The 16,664-nt window shown below is 40.8% G+C and overlaps 1 protein-coding gene across 2 annotated transcripts in view; it reads left to right on the forward strand.

Moving 5' to 3' along the window:
* The window catches only part of LOC134357915 (sodium-dependent neutral amino acid transporter B(0)AT3-like), a 53,791-nt gene that overhangs the window by 21,079 nt on the left and 16,048 nt on the right, over window positions 1-16,664 (forward strand). Inside the window, exons 5-8 of one of the 2 annotated variants that reach the window (XM_063069684.1) lie at window positions 4,106-4,216; window positions 8,710-8,822; window positions 12,266-12,394; window positions 13,383-13,539. In XM_063069684.1, the coding sequence (XP_062925754.1) occupies window positions 4,106-4,216; window positions 8,710-8,822; window positions 12,266-12,394; window positions 13,383-13,539 (510 nt within the window). The remainder of the gene's footprint in view (window positions 1-4,105; window positions 4,217-8,709; window positions 8,823-12,265; window positions 12,395-13,382; window positions 13,540-16,664) is intronic. The other variant, XM_063069685.1, reaches the window with a different exon arrangement.

Below are 16,664 nucleotides of genomic sequence, written 5' to 3' on the forward strand. Positions count from 1 at the left end.
TATAAACCATTTTATAAAAAAAAAGATATACACCCACCACCAAAGTCAAAGCTGTTTGGGAAAAAAAAGAAAAAAAAACTTATCAGATAATAAAATATACTATTAACCAACTTCTGTACTTTAACAAGAAGTCAAAGATTATGAAAATAATTTAAAAATGGCCCCCACAAATTTTGAAAATCTTGGTTAGATTCAGAAATTGAATCTTTTCAAAATTTAGGCATGCCATAACATCTCATAGAATAGAATAGAATTAATTTTATTAAAACGAATGTTTTACCTAAATTTATATATCTCTTTCAGGCGATACCTGTTTTTTTTCCTAAATCCTTTTTTGACTCTCTGGACTCCATTTTATCTTCCTACATATGGAAAAATAAACGTCCTCAATTAAATAAAGTCCATCTCTAGAAAGTTAAAAAGAATGGAGGTTTAGCTTTACCAAAGTTTAGGTTTTATTGCTGGGCAGCTAATATATGAAATCTCACATTTTGTTTATACAATATTAATCACGAGGACTGTCCCAGGTGGGTTTCTTTAGAAGCTAACTCAGTTAATAAATTTTCTGTTATCTTCCTTTTGGAATCTTCACTTCCTTTATCCTTAAGTAAGATAACTGAAAATGTGGTAGTCAAACATACTTTGAGGATTTGGATACAATTTAGAAAACATTTTGGTTTATTGGGATTCTCCCTTTCTAGTCCCATTTTTAAAAATTATTTTTTAAGCCTTCTATGACTGATGTTATTTTTAAACAATGGGAAAGATTGGGTATTACATGTTTCCAGAATCAGTTTGTGGGAGGAAGTCTTTCTTCGTTCAAACAATTGTCAACTAAATATAGTTTAACCTTTTCTTCTATAGTGATAATTTCTTCATTTTTCTGGGTTGTGCTTTCATTTAAGTTTCATGGTGTGTACTTCTTATCAGAATTGAAGTAAACTCAGTTGAAAATTTTCCCTTTATCGCACAATGAAATCCCAAATACTTACGGTATATGTTTCATATTCATCCATCGGATGCATAGTATCCTGCTGCTCAGTTTTATAGTCTACTAGTTCTATCGCACCTTTCATTATGTTTAATGTTCTGCACTTACTTGCCAATAGACAGACCCAGCAGATTCGCAGGTGAAGTTTGGACCCACCTGGTTGGACTGTTTGGGGCCCTGAATGGAGGTGAGGGAGGAGGTGAATGGGCAGGGATAAGCGCCAGGAAGAGGATTAGTGGGGAGGGAAGAATGGATAAAGGAATCGAGGAGGAGTCATCTCTGCAGAAAGCGGAGGTGGGGGGAGGGAAAGATACATTTAGCAGTAGGATCCCTTTTGAGATGCCGGAAGGTGACATGTTGGATCGGAGGCTGATGGGGTGGTAGGTAAGGACAAGAGGAATGCTATCACTATTACAGCGGCAGGAAAATGGGGTGAGCATGGATTTATGGGAGATGGAGGAGATGCGGGTGAGGGCAGCATCAATAGTATTATCACTGGTCCTTTACATCCTTGCGTACTCTTAAGGCATCCCTTCTACTCTCTGTAAGCACTTCAGCAGTTATTATTAATTCTTTCTTTTTGTATGTGCACAGTCTGTTGTCTTTTGCACATTGGTTGCCCGTCCAGTTGGTGCGGTCTTTCATTAACTTTATTACAGTTATTGGATTTATTGAGTACACCCGCCCACAAGAAAATGAATCTCGGGTTGTATATGGTGACATGTGTGTACTTTTGTTGACCGTTCATCAACAGAACTAGGTTAGAAAACACTACGCGACTCGTATTTAATTGAAGCTCACACTTTATTATCTCTGCACAAACAACAACGTAACTATGTTGACACCAGGCCAACAACTTAGAAGATGAATTCTACTGTTTCCTCCGTACCAATACTCACTCAGACCACTCTTCCAATTTATAACACCAAAACAGAGGATCTCTGCTGGCCAGATGATCAATTCTTTCTTCTCCCAGACCTGGCAAAAGGGGTTCTTCCTTGCGATGGTGATGCTCTAAAAAATGTTATCACTGTTAGTGCATTCAAAGTGTCCCCTTTTATATTCAGTCCTTATCAATTCAAATGTAGCATTCCAGTGTCATTGGATACACATCACCTGGTTGACCCTATTGGCTCTGGTTCAGGGCTACAACCCACAGTATTTTATGTTTTAAGCTTTGTGACTTTAACTAGGCAACCCAGACACAGAGTCTAATTAGATTACAGATCGCTTCTTCAGTAGGTCTGGAACTTTACACAATAAATAGCTACTCGTCTGAGAATGGTCTCAGGTTTAGCAGGTCCTGACCTGAAGCTCCTTGAGTCCGTATTCAATTGCTTCGATTAAATTATCCCAGAGCAGGAGTCAGTTCAGATTCTACAAAATGGGTGGAGACTGCAAGGACAGTGTCACAAAATGGGCGTCTACATCCCACTGTCCTTGACCCATTCCAGCTTGATATTTTCTTTGATATTTCAAACCTGCCATGGCCAACACCCTGATAGTAAATTTACTTTGAACTTTGAAGTCTTTGTAGTTTCAATAGGGCAGAAAATGTCCCACACCCAATGATTCAGGCTATTAACCACAAATTACCAGTTGGAAGTTAAACTGTGTTCAGATTTTACTTCCTGATGATTGGTTCTCAAAAGCACAAGAGGTTCTGCAGATGCTGAAAATTCACAGAAACATCTAAAATGCTGGAGGAAGCCAATGGGCCAGTCAGCATCTATGGTGATGAATAACCAGTTGATGTTTTATGCCAAGATCCTTAAATCAAGACTGGAAAGGAAGGGGAAAGAAGACCCGCAAACATGGACTATGTTCACTGTTCCCTCCATAGATGCTGACTGACTGGTTCTCATTCTAATCAATCCATAATTATGCAATCCATAATTTCATAATCATACAAAGAAAATTCCGGAGAAACTCAGCAGAACAGGAGCGGAATATAAAGTTGATGTTTCAGGCTAAGACCCTTTATTAGACTGACTCTTTTTAACTCTCCATTGTTGCTGCCAGCCCTGCTGAGTTCCTCCAGCATTTTGTGTGTGTTATTTTGTATTTCCATGCATGAATATGGAAGAGGTAAAGGGGGGGGGGCAGAGCGGAGAATAGAAGAAGAGGGATGGGGGGGGGAATACCATAAGATGGAGCAATTATTGTTCATGCCCTCAAGTTGGAGGCTACCTGGAGAGAATATGAGGTGTTCTGCCTCTGACCTGAGAGTGGCCTCATCATGGAACAAGAGGAGGCCATAGACCAACATGTCAGAATAGGAATGGGGATTAGAATTAAATCCTGGTTTTTGCAGATGGAACAAAGTTGCTCAGCAAAGCATGACCTTGCAAGCAGAAGAAGAGCTACAGCTGCCCATTCACCTCCTCGCTCATGTCCATTCAAACAGTATTTCCAGGTGAGGCAACACTTCATCTGTGAATCTGCTGGGGTTGTATCAGGTTGGGGGACCACATTGCAGAGCATGTTTGCTCCATCCACAAAAAGCAGGGTCTCCCAGTAGCCAGCCATTTCAAATCCAGTCCCTATTCCCATTCACATGGCATAACCTGTTGGCATGAACATTGATTTCTCCAACTTACAGTAACTTTCCCCCTCCCCCTTCCTTCTTCTTCAATACCCTACTCTGGTCCCCCCACGTTTTTTCCACAATTGCTTAAACCTCCTGGTGCCCATCTTCTCTCCTTTTCTTCTGTGGTCCATTCTCCACTCCTTTCAGATTCCGTCTTCTCCAGCCTTTTAGCTTTTCCACCTATCATCACCCAGTTTCATACTTTATCTCCCCTTCCCCACCCACCTGACTTCACCTATCAGCTTCTAGTGTACTCCTTCCTCTCCTCCCACCTTCTTATTCTGTTATCTTTCCTCTTCCCTTCCAGCCCCGAAGGGTCTCGGCCCAAAACGTCGACTGTTTATGCATTTCCATAGATGCTGCCTGACCTGCTGAGTTCTTCAAGCATTTTGTGCATTGATCTGCAGAATCTCTTGCGTCCATAACTTCATAACCACAGAATGATTTTCAATTAAACAATTTCAGATTTTAAACAGGGGGTGAACATTATTAATTAATTAAAAACCTGCCCTTTTTTGTTGCAGGCCATTTACTTCACTGTAACTTTCCCTTATTTTGTACTACTCATTTTCCTTGTACGATGTTTAACACTGCCCGGGGCCATTAATGGTTTAGTCTACCTAATTACCCCAGAGGTAAGTAAGCACACTTAGTTGTATGTCAATAATATGTATTAAGATTTTTTTTTGGTATTATTTTATATGTGATTTAGATGTTGCCTGCAAGGCTAGTGTGAACTGCCTAGATCTAATGGATCCCTGAACTGACACTATTTATGACAGCAATTAAGAGTCAACAATCTTGGTGGGTCAGATCAGACCACTTTAGAACTGCATATTGCACATTTGCTGCCCTGAAGGCATGTTGCAACACAATGGAATTTTACAACAATTACAAACTGCGAACCTTATTATTGCCGATACTATCTTTTATATGCCAAACTTATCTATGAAGCAATAGCCTAGACTTTTTTTATGTACTAGTGCAATAACCCAACTAAAGTATGTCCATTCCTACTAATGTATCCCTCTGGTAATGTCAGTAATACATCAGAATTCTTATTAGCAATTTTTATAGCAATTTCTTTGCCTAGACAATTCCACAGAATTGAGGACAACTTGCTTCCACTCCTCTATAGAATACTAGCCACGAGGGCAGGCACAATGTTGCAAAATTGTGTCCATTTGGGGTGGCATGGTAGCCTAGTGGTCAGCACAACACTTTACAATAGAGGGACCAGAGTTCAATTCCTGCCACTGCCTGTAAGGAGTTTGTACGCTCTTCCCGTGACCACATGGGTTTCCTGCCACAGTCCAAAGACGTACAGGTTGGTAGGTTAATTGGTCATTGTAAAAATTGTACAGTGATTTTCTAGGATAAAATCGGGGTATTGCTGAGCGGCTCGAAGGGTCTTGTCCGTGCTGTCTCTCAATAAATAAATAAATTGAAATTGGCAAATTTACATCAATGCTCCATAGAAAGTATCAGGATGCATCATAGCTTGGTATGGCAACTGCTCTGCCCATCACCTCAAGGAACTTCAGAGTGTTCTGGACGTAATTCAGCATATCATAGAAACCAGCCTCCCCTCTTTGGACTCTGTCTTCACTTCTCCCTGCCCCAGTAAAGCAGCCAACATAAACAAAGACTCCACCTGCAGTACCTAGACCTTCTCTCTTTCAGAGATTGATTGGTTCTTGATTGGACAGGGCGAAGGCCAGGAACTGGGGTTGATGAGGAGATAGGAAAAAGGATCAGCCATGATTGAATGGCGGAGCAGACTCAATGGGCCAGATGGCCTAATTCTAATTCCTATGCCTTATGCTCTTATGGTCTTCTCCATCTTCCCATTGGGCAGAAGATACAAAAATCTAAAATCACATATCACCAGACTCAAAGATAGTTTCTATCCTACTGTTATTGAACACTTCCCTTGTATAATAAGATGGATTCTTGACCTCAAAACCTACCTCGTTATGACTCAACTTTACTGTCCACCTGCACTGTACTTTCTCCATAATGGTAATACTTTATTCTACATTTTGTTATTATTTTACCTTGTGCTACTTCAATGTATTGTGGTAATGAATTGATCTGTGTGACCAATATGCAAAACGTTTTTCACTGTAGCTCGGTACATATGAGGATAATTAACCAATTTACCAGTTTACAATTTGCCTCTACCCCTCTACAGTACACCAACCATGAGGACGGGCACAGTGTTGCAAAACCTCACATGTGGGCAATGCAAATGTGTTTTAGCTAACAGGGTGATGTACTAGTATGCCATTTATTTTGCTGCATTAATTGTTTAGTGACACTGTTGTTCAACACTTCAATGGGTCAATTGCTACTAAATTCCTCTCAGCAGTCCAGTTTCAGATAGGTTTGATACAAAATCAGTGGAATCCATTTTAAAATTTTAGCAGATGTCCATGCAGGATTAAGGGGAATATACTAAATTTCAAGTGGGGAAAAATTCACACGGAAGTAATGTTACATAAATATATAGAGAAAAATCAGAGAATAAGATAACAATGACACATTGAAAAAGAAGGGAAGGGAGAGATTAAGAAAACGTTAATTCAAGTTGACAAGTAAACACCAGCACTATGGACCAAATGATTTGCTTCCAAGCTATAAATAGCATAGAAGCACAAGCATTGATGTGGAATTGAAAATTCTAATTGCTTCTGGAGTTGAAGTGGTCCATTAATATTGACTAAACTGGAGGCCTATGTCCATTAATATTGACTAAACTTTGTACACTATCATTAGACAGATCTTGCATTAGGAAGTGTTGCTATGAGCCAGTCATCCAAAAGTAAACCAGGTAATTACAGGCCGGTGAGCCTGATATCAGTAGTAAGTAAATTATTGGAAGGTGTTCTGGGAGATCGGATATACAAGTGTTTAGACAGCATGGCTTTGTGTGTGGTAGATCATGTTTAACGAATCTTGTAGAGTTTTTCGAGGAGGTTACCAAGGAAATAGATGAAGGAAAGAATGTGGATGTTGTCTACACGGACCCTAGTAAGGCATTTGACAAGGTCCCACATGGGAGGTTAGTTCAGAAGGTTCAGACACTAGGTATCCATGGAGAGGTTGTAAACTGGATTTGAAATTGGCTGTGTGGGAGAAGACAGAGAGTGGTAGTGGATGATTGCTTCTCAGACTGGAGGCCTGCAACTAGTGGTGCGCCTCAGGGATCTGTGCTGGGACCATTGTTATTTGTTGTCTATATCAATGTTCTAGATGATAATGTGGTAAATTGGATTAGCAAGTTTGCTGATGACACTAAGATTGGAGGCGTTGTGAACAGCGAGGAGGACTTTCAAAGCTTGCAGTGGGATCTGGACCAACTGGAAAAATGGGCCAGAAAATGGCAGATGGTATTTAATGCAGACAAGTGTGAGGTGTTGTATTTTGGAAGGACAAATCAAGGTAGGACATACACAGTAAATGGTAGGGCACTGAGGAGTGCGGAGGAACAAAGGGATCTGAGAGTTCAGATACATCATTCCCTGAAAGTGGTGTCACAGGTAGACAGGGTTGTAAAGAAGGCTTTTGGCATCCTGGCATTCATAGTATTGAGAATAGGAGTTGGGATGTTATGGTGAGATTGTATAAGACGTTGTTGAGGCCAAATTTGGAGTATTGTGTACAGTTCTGGTCACCTACCTGTAGGAAGGATATCAGTAAGATTGAAAGAGTGCAGAGAAAATTTACTAGGATGTTACCAGGTCTTCAGGAGTTGAGTTACAGGGAAAGGTTGAATAGGTTAGGACTTTATTCCTTGGAGCGTAGAAGAATGAGGGGAGGTTTGATAGAGGTTTACAAAATTATGAGGGGTATAGACAGAGTAAATGTGAGTGGGCTCTTTCCACTTAGATTAGGAGAGATAAATACGAGAGGACATGGCTTTAGGGTGAAAGGGGAAAGGTTTAGGAGGAACATTGGGGGAACTTCTTCACTCAGAGAGTGAGAGTCTGGAACGAGCTGCCATCTGACGTGGTAAATGTGGGCTCACTCTTAAGTTTTAAGAATAAATTGGATAGATACATGGATGGGAGAGGTCTGGAGGGTTATGGACTGGGTGCAGGTCAATGGGACTAACGGAATAAAGTTACAGCACAGACTAGAAGGGCCAAATGGCCAGTTTTCTGTGCTGTAGTGTTCTATGGTTCTAAGTAGAACTGGTAGTTCAACTCTGAGAAGTTCAGTAAGGATGGAGACGGAGGAGCTATGTAGTGAGATGAGGGTCGCATGAAGCATTCTAAAATAAACAGGATAATCTTGAAACTGTTCTGAGACTGTGACAAGGATTTGGTTTAATTCACGTCAGTTCCTCTTCACAAGAAGAGAGACCTCAGTGTTCCCACAGACAACAAAGGAATCACAATATACAGAGGACTGTGTGTTTTTAATTGGGTTTTGCAAATCATCAATTTCTGCTTGCAAGCAACAGCATAGTCATAAGGGAGCAGCTTGAATGGAGTTGTTGAGGGAAAGGTTGTGGTTTTATTGGAGGTTAATGCAGGTGGAAAGTTCCAAAGATTCAGGAATTCTAAGAGAAGGATTTCCAAGTCATCTCCTTTTTAACAGGCCAATGTGAATTCCTAGGGTCACATTCAAATATATTCACTATTAGATTCCTCCCACATACTCATGTTTTAATGAGTTTTTCCTGCTCTGCTTAATATTTCCTGTTAAAACATCCCACAAATTAATCTGTGAACCTTCTCTGTACCACATCTAAGCCATATTGTTGCTTTAACAAGTAGGCCAAAATTGTATGACTTACTCGAGGTTTTGTCTCTTCTGAGACTGTACAGTCACTAGTACCTGAGGATGATGGATTTTGGTTCTGTCATCTTATGGCTTAGCTCTCTGGATTTAGGAAAAGGGATGGAAGTCCGATAGTGAGGGATAGTACATTTCACATCCGACATGTACAGCACATACTTCTGTGGTATGACAACTTTTATGTATAGCTATGAGTTTCTACGTGCATAAGACACTCAGATATCTACAAAGAAAAAAACATAGTTAAAATCAAAGCTAATATAACTGGTGATTGTGTTTAGAAAGTACATTTATTCTCTGATTTAATTTCATTTTATTTCAGTTGACTGTTCTGAGCCAGCCAAGAGTATGGCTAGATGCGGCAATCCAAATCTTTTTCTCATTGTCTTTGGGTTTTGGAGGACTAGTTGCATTCTCCAGCTATAATTCAATGAAGTAAGAATATTACTTTCTGTAATAGCCTTCACTATTATAACTAAGGAACAAGTGAAGGAAATGAGGAATTTAATAGTTTATAAAGACATTATATTAAATCTATATCGTCAACATATTTCCAATGTGACATACACTATGCATATGAAATTATTCTTTTTGCTGCATTAACAGCTGCTAACCAAGCATACAAAAGAGCATCCATTAAAAATATGTATAAATTAATTACATATAAATGTGCTAAGAATTCATACATTAATGTCCTTCAGTAAGGTGATATCTATGACACAACGGAAAAATAAGTAGGAGCAGCCATTTTGCTGTCCAGACCTTCTCCACTTTTCAATATGGCTGACCATCTCCTTGATAATCCTGTTTCCACTTCTCCTCATATCCCCTGATCACTTTAACATTAAGAAATGTATCTTCCTCCTTCTTGAATAGATTTGCTTAGCCTCACTACCTTCAGTGACAGGGAATTTGACAAGTTCAATGCAACCTGTGTAAAGAAATTTCTCCTGATCTTGTTTCAAAGTGTCATTCTGTCTGTGACCCCTCCAACCTCCCCCCAACACCCGCCGCCCCCACCCACCCCCGCCGGTTCTGGATTCTCCAGCCATCAGGTTTATCCTCCCTTTATCTAATATACATAGGCCTGTTAGAATTTTATAGGTTTCTATGAGATCTCCTCTTATTCTTCTACACTCTAGTGATTAATTGAGCCAGTCTTACCTCATACATCAATTCATCCCAGCAATCGGTGTAGTAGACATTCATTACCCACCCTACGTGGCAAGAACACCCTTTCCCAGATAGGAAGAAGAAAAACTGCACACAAAACTCTAAGAGAAAATCTGCAGATGCTGGAAATCCAAGCAACCCGCACAAAATGCAGGAGAACTCAGCAGGTCAGGCAGCACCTAAGTGAGGTTTCATCAAGCCCCTATGTAGTAGTATACTGTGTATTCTATTTCACCGAGACCTGGCTCTCCCCTGCCACCTCCAACTGTGCCATCCGACTGAAGGGATTTTCAATCCATCGGATGGACCGCACGGCGTCTTCGGGCAAGACGAGGGGAGGTGGTGCCTGCCTACTGATCAACACTGCGTGGTGCTCGGACACAGTGGTACTGACAAGCTCCTGCAGCCTGGACCTGGAATACCTGTCGGTGAAGTGTCGTCCCTACTATCTGCCACGGGAATTCACCTCAGTCATACTGACAGCGGTATACATTCCCCCCCAGGCGGACATGGATTGTGCTCTGAACATACTGTATGCCAACATCAGTGAACTTGAGACCAGGTATCCAGAGGCTTTGCTCATTATAGCCAGGGACTTTAACCAGGCCAACCTCAGAAAGGCACTGCCAAAGTTATACCAACATGTCTCCTGCCCCACTAGAGGCCCGAATATACTTGACCACTGCTACACAGCAGTCAAGGATGCCTACTGTTCAGTCCCACGACCTCACTTCGGAGAATCGGACCATCAGGCCGTACCATCAGCTTCTTTCCAACTGTGATAAGACTGCTGAACGGATCCTGACCCAGATCTGGGCCGTAACCTCCAAATATCCGGACCTGCCTCTCGGTTTTTTTGCACTACCTTACTTCCCTTTTCCTATTTTCTGTTTATGATTTATAATTTAAATGTTTAATATTTACTAATTTTAACTATTTTTAATGCTTTTAATATTTAATATTTGTAATCCAGGGAGTGTGAAGCGCAGAATCAAATATCGCTGTGATGATTGTACGTTCTAGTACCAATTATTTGGCGACAATAAAGTATAATGTATAAAGTTTAAGTATAGTAGTAAGTAATCTTCTTTCCTCAAGAGGTTTCCACTATCATTGAAGACGCTGACTAGCCCATTTAAATCACTCCAAGTTACTTTAAGAAGCAGCTGAGAGCATTCGATATGACAAAGGTTTAGCGACCAGACAACAACCCCGCTGCAGTACTGAAGGTCCTGGATATGGCTGTCATAGTCAGGGGTTAATCATCCCAGTCCAAAAAGTCAATCGCAAGGTGTTCGCAGAGCAATGTCGTAGGCCCAACTATCTTCAGCTACTTCATCAATGAACTTCTTGCCATTTTATGTTCAGAAATATGGATAACCTCTGATAATTTGCATAATATTTAATTTGCAACTCCACAGCAAATGAAGCATCTTACCTGCATGAAGCAAGAGCTAGACAACATGAGCTTATAGGTGGCGAGGAATTTTTGTGCCACAGCGATGCTGGACACTGACCAGCTCTAAACAAAAGATATTCAATGGCATCATCATTGCTGAGCCTCCCACAATTAATATCCTAGGATGGTCACCATTAAGCAGAAATTCAATTGGACCAGTCACATAGTGTAAAGACAAGAGAAAAGACGCTGTGTATTTTGTGGTGAATGACTTACTGTCCCTCCAGGCACCACAAAGCCTTTCCATCTTCTCCAAATCACAAATCAGGAATATTTCCCACTTTCCTGGATGAGTCAGTGCCAATAACCCTTTAAAGCTCCACATCATGCAGTACAAAGCAGCCTGCCTGATTGGCACCACATTAACCACTCAAAATACATGTATTCCCCATCATCAGTGCACTGTGTGGTATTTCCAAAATAACTCGCACTGGCTACCTCTAATAATATCGCCCAAATCTGCAAACTCTACTACCAAGAAGGACAAGGATGGAAGGTGCATGGGAACACCACCATGGGGAGGTTCCCCTGCAAGTCACGCACCATTCTGACTTGGAAATCTATAGCCAGTCATTCTTCGGGTTTAAATCCTGGATCTTCCTACCCAACAGCACTGTGGATGTGTCCCTTCATTAGAAGGACTACAGTGGGTCAAGCGATCAGCTCATAACCCCCCTCTTCAAGGGCAGTTAAGGATGGGTGATTAATGCTGGTTTTGTTTGAAAAGTCCAGATTCTGCAAATGAGTTCATTAACAAAAGCCCTTATTTAAAATGAGACTTGAACACTCAAAAATCTGACTCAGAGATAAGGGTCTGCTTGGGTAAGATAAGGAAAGTATCTCAACATTAGATAAAGGCCTTCGGGTGCAAAATGTTGGTTGTTCTGAACTAGATTTTTATTTATCTATGGAACAGAACCTACGACAGTTGCACTAAGATAAATGAATGTTTAGGTAACTATGCTTTTATTATTTAATGAGAAAACCCAATTCATTCTGAGTGGAAACATGAGGAATGGATCATTAATATACACAGAAACCATCAAATAGATAAAATTACAGTTTGCAGATCTTGCCCAAGGCATAATCAAGAGAACTTCAAACACAGTCATTTCTATTATTGAATTACATTAATAAACACAATACTCACTAACTTAACCATCCTAGTTAATAGTTCTAGTTTTCCCTATCTGGTATAAATCAACTGTCTGATGTAAATTAAACAAAAATTTCTTCTGCTTTGAAGGAATGACTGTGAGGTGGATGCTGTGATAGTAGCTGTTATCAACAGCTTTACGTCCATCTTTGCTTCCATACCTGTCTTCTCCATGCTGGGATTTAAGGCAACTATGGCTTATTGGGATTGCTTGAACAAGTAAGTGGAGTTCTACAAACTACTCCGTTTATTAAAATTTATGCCAGTTCATTCAAAAGTGTTCTACTCCAAAAACTTTGGTGTCTACGATTAAATATTTCACTAAGGGTTAATACATCTTTGCTGTGCACTTCTGAGGAGTCCTAGCATAATGTACACACTAATGCTTTTTGTGGCAATTCAGGGTCAAACTGATTCAGAGTTTGACCTTTCCGTAGAGATTTTGAAAGAGACTATTTATATGTTGGGCAAAAGATTGATTTCACCTGTGTATGGATGAGGTTACCCACAATGATATGAGGGTACTGGAGTTGTTGTACCCCATTACACAGAGAATGTCATAGTTGTATTCAGCAAAGGGACCATGCTTAAGAAGGATAGAATGAAGTCTGGCATAGGAAAGAGTCACTGGCAGCTAGTGTGGAATTGTTACAAGCCCAAAACCAAACCAAAGATTCAAAGATGCATTAGCAGGAAGAGGTGAGTATCAAGCTGGGCGTGAATGACATGTTGGCCGATTTTAAATGTTGGAAGAGGTTGGGTAGTGTGTGTTTCTGAGAAGAAAGGAAAAAGACCCCTGTATTGGAAGAAGTGTCTAGATTCATTGGGAAGAGTAATAATTATTGCGAGGTGAGCTGAGGTGTGTCAGGAAGCAATCAGAAGAATGGGAGGTGAGTCCCATGGAACAAATAAAGTTGGAAATAGCATGTTGGCATAGGCATTGGCAGGGTAATTCTGAGGACTTAGGGGCATAGTGGACAGGGATCCAAGGCACCCAAGAGGCAGAGGCACATCCACAAACTCTATGCACATGACAAAGAGTTTTCTCTGACATCCCAGCCACAGAAGCAGAGGACATCACCATTAGACAAGTTTCATTTCATGGCCTTGCAAGTTTGTAGACAAATGGGATGTGCGAACTAACCTTTCAGGAAGTCTGGAATTCCTTAATCATTCTGTTCGTATTTGTATTAACTTCTCTGAACAGGAATATATTACTCCTATCAAATGAATTTGACATTCAGGATGGAAATATTACAAAAGAAAATTATGTTAGTTGGATAAGTTATCTGAATGCTACCCAATATGACAGAATCACATTACTTGATTTGAAGAACTGTGATCTTCAGAATTTTCTTAATCAGGTAATTCAATTTAATGCCAATTTTTGACACCCTTGGTTATTTTAAGTGAATTTTATGAAACAGAAACCCCTGCTCTGGAGGATACAATGAATTGTAGTATTCCTGTTGCATTTCAGCCTGGTTTTTCTATTGTATGATCACATCTGCTGAAATTATTAAAGAGCTGCTCAAATCACCTAAATTCCTGCTCCAAAAGCAGCGATATGTTCCCACTGCTGAGGCATCGAATTCTCATTTTAAAGATACAATTGAATTTGTTTCCTTTTTCCTAGTGATTCTAGATCATAACTCACTGCATTTTTCTCCAGTTAATGTTTTTAACCATTCCAACTAAACCCATCAGCATCCTGTCTACAAAGACTCTGATAAATAGGGAATGTGATCTATTTCCCAGTTTTACCGTTTTCCCTCACCCAAACAACTTCAGTATCCCATTTGATGTCTATGCATTCAGAACCATACAGAACAGTGAATATATTCAATCATTTTTTACAATCAGACTCGATGATAGAATATTAATGGTTAAGGAACAGGAAACAGCAACACATCTCGTTAAATGTTGAGACAATGTCATAAACCGTGAGCAATTGTCAAATGGCAGAGATTATCTTGACTGACCAATTAATTTACAACATTATTACCTCGTATTATATCTCAACAACGTTGACTCTGCATATTCTGTTCCAGTAACACAAAAAGTGCTGATTGTTAGAAATATTCCTGACTCATACATAGAAAGTCCTTGTTATCAGCCTACCACCAAATACATCTTCACCTTCCCCCCACCCAACCCAGCTCTCTAATTTCTGCAGGAATCGCTCCCTCTGTGATTCCCTTGTCCATTTGACCCCCACCATGAATCTCCCTCCTGGTACTTTTCCCTCTAGGGGCAAGAAATGCTACCGTTGCCCATTCACCTCTTCCCTTACCTCCATTTAGGGCCCCAAACGGTCTTCCAAGTGAGGCAACAATTCACCTGTGGCCTCCTCTACACAACAGAGATATGCGTTGTTTAGCTCCATGAGCAAAATGCGGAATTTCCCGGTGGCCAACCATTTGAATTGAATTGACTTTATTTCTTACATCCTTCACATACATGAGGAGTAAAATTCTTTATGTTACATCTCTGTCTAAATGTGTAATGTGCAATCATAGTATTTTATAATAATTTATAATAAATAGAACAATCAATGTTACATAGAAATTTACAAAATCAGCATGAGTTAATCAATCAGATGGCCTGGTGGAGGAAGCTGTCCCGGAGCCTGTTGGTCTGGCTTTTATGCTGCAATACAGTTTCCTGGATGGTAGCAGCTGGAATAGATTGTGGTTGTGGTGACTTGGGTCCCCAATGATCCTTTGGGCCCTTTTTTCACACCTGTCTTTGTAAATGCTCTGAATCATGGGAATTTCACAACTACAGATGTGCTGGGCTGGCTGCACCACTCTCTGCAGAATCTCGCGATTAGGGGAGGTACAGTTCCCATACCAGGCAGTGATGCAGCCAGTCAGGATGCTCTCAATTGTGCCCCTGTAGAAAGATATTAGGATTTGGGGGCCCATACCAGACTTTAACCATCTGAGGTGAAAGAGGTGCTGTTGTGCCTTTTTCACCACGCAGCTGGTGTGTACAGACCACGTGAGGTCCTCGGTGATTTGGATGCCGAGGAACTTAAAGCTGTTTACCCTCTCAACCCCAGAGCCATTGATGTCAATAAGGGTTAGCCCATCTGCATTCCTCCTGTGATCCACAACCTGCTCCTTTGTTTTTGCGACATTGAGGGGGAGGTTGTTTTCTTGACACCACTGTATCGGAGAGATGACTTCTTCCCTGTAGGCCACTTCGTTATTGTTTGCGATTAGGCCAATCAATGTAGTGTCGTCAGCAAATTTAATTAGCAGATTGGAGTTGTAGACACAGTCATGAGTATACAGAGAGTAAAGGAGAGGGCTTAGTACACAGCCCTGAGGGGTTCCTGAGTTAAGAGTCAATTTATATCTCCATTCTGACATTTTACTCCTCCTCTGTCATGATGAGGCCACTCTCAGGTTGGAGGAGTAACGCCTCATATTCAGTCTAGGTAGCTTCCAACCTGATGGGATAAACATTGATTTCTCCAATTTACAGAGATTTATTCCCCTCCCCCTTCCCTCTTCTTCATTTTCACACTCTGACCTCTTCCCTCTTCTCCTTACCTGTCCTCCCATTCTCTTGAGTCCTTGTAAAATGTTCATGTTGATCACTGATATAACCTGATGCAGGCCAGAATTTCTTCCATTCAGCTTTGAATAATTCAATGGATCAATAGGTCCTTACTGAAGAAGCATTTGGAAGTGAATGTAGTCAACAATGTGACAAGTGAATAAAGTATTTTAATGAAATGGGTCAAGGTCATATTAGTAAGGCCATAAATCAAGCTTACATTGTCGGTTTTGAATAATGTCATGTGATCTCTCATGTGAGCAGTTAAACTCATTTAAATGATCTCAACACTGCACTGAATTTTTAATCTCCATTTCACATTCACGGCTATGGAATGGAATTTGAACTTATGACCTTCTCCTTTGGATTGCTACACTGAGCCAACCTTATCTTCTGCCTGATATGAAAGCTGAAATATCTAAATCAATTTCAACTTCCTCTCAAGCAACACACAAAACAATCCTGGAGGAACTCAGCAGATCAGGCAGCATCTATGGAAATGAATAAACAGTTGACATTTCAGGCCAAAACCCTTCAACAGGACTGGAAAGGAAGGGGAAGATGCCAGAACAAGAAGGTGGAGGGAGGAGGAGGAGGAGGAGGAGGAGGAGGAGGACAAACTAGAAGATGAAGCCAAGCGGGTGCGGGAAGAATGAAGTAAGAAGCTGGGAGGTGATAAGGCAAAGGGCTGGAGAAGAAGGAGAGGGGAATGGATCATAGGGGAAAAGCGTAGAGAAGGGGCACCGGGGGAGGGGGTGGGGTATACAGATGAGGAGAAGAGGGAAGTGACCACCAGTCCTTTCAAAACTGCCCCACCATTCAATAAGGTTCACAATTCACTACAGCTGGCCTAAAATGACCTCAATTTCTTTTGGTGCCAGTTCCTCACAACCCTCAGTTCCTGTCTTTCAAATATTTATCT

Source organism: Mobula hypostoma, chromosome 17, assembly GCF_963921235.1.
Source record: "Mobula hypostoma chromosome 17, sMobHyp1.1, whole genome shotgun sequence".
NCBI lineage: Eukaryota > Metazoa > Chordata > Chondrichthyes > Myliobatiformes > Myliobatidae > Mobula > Mobula hypostoma.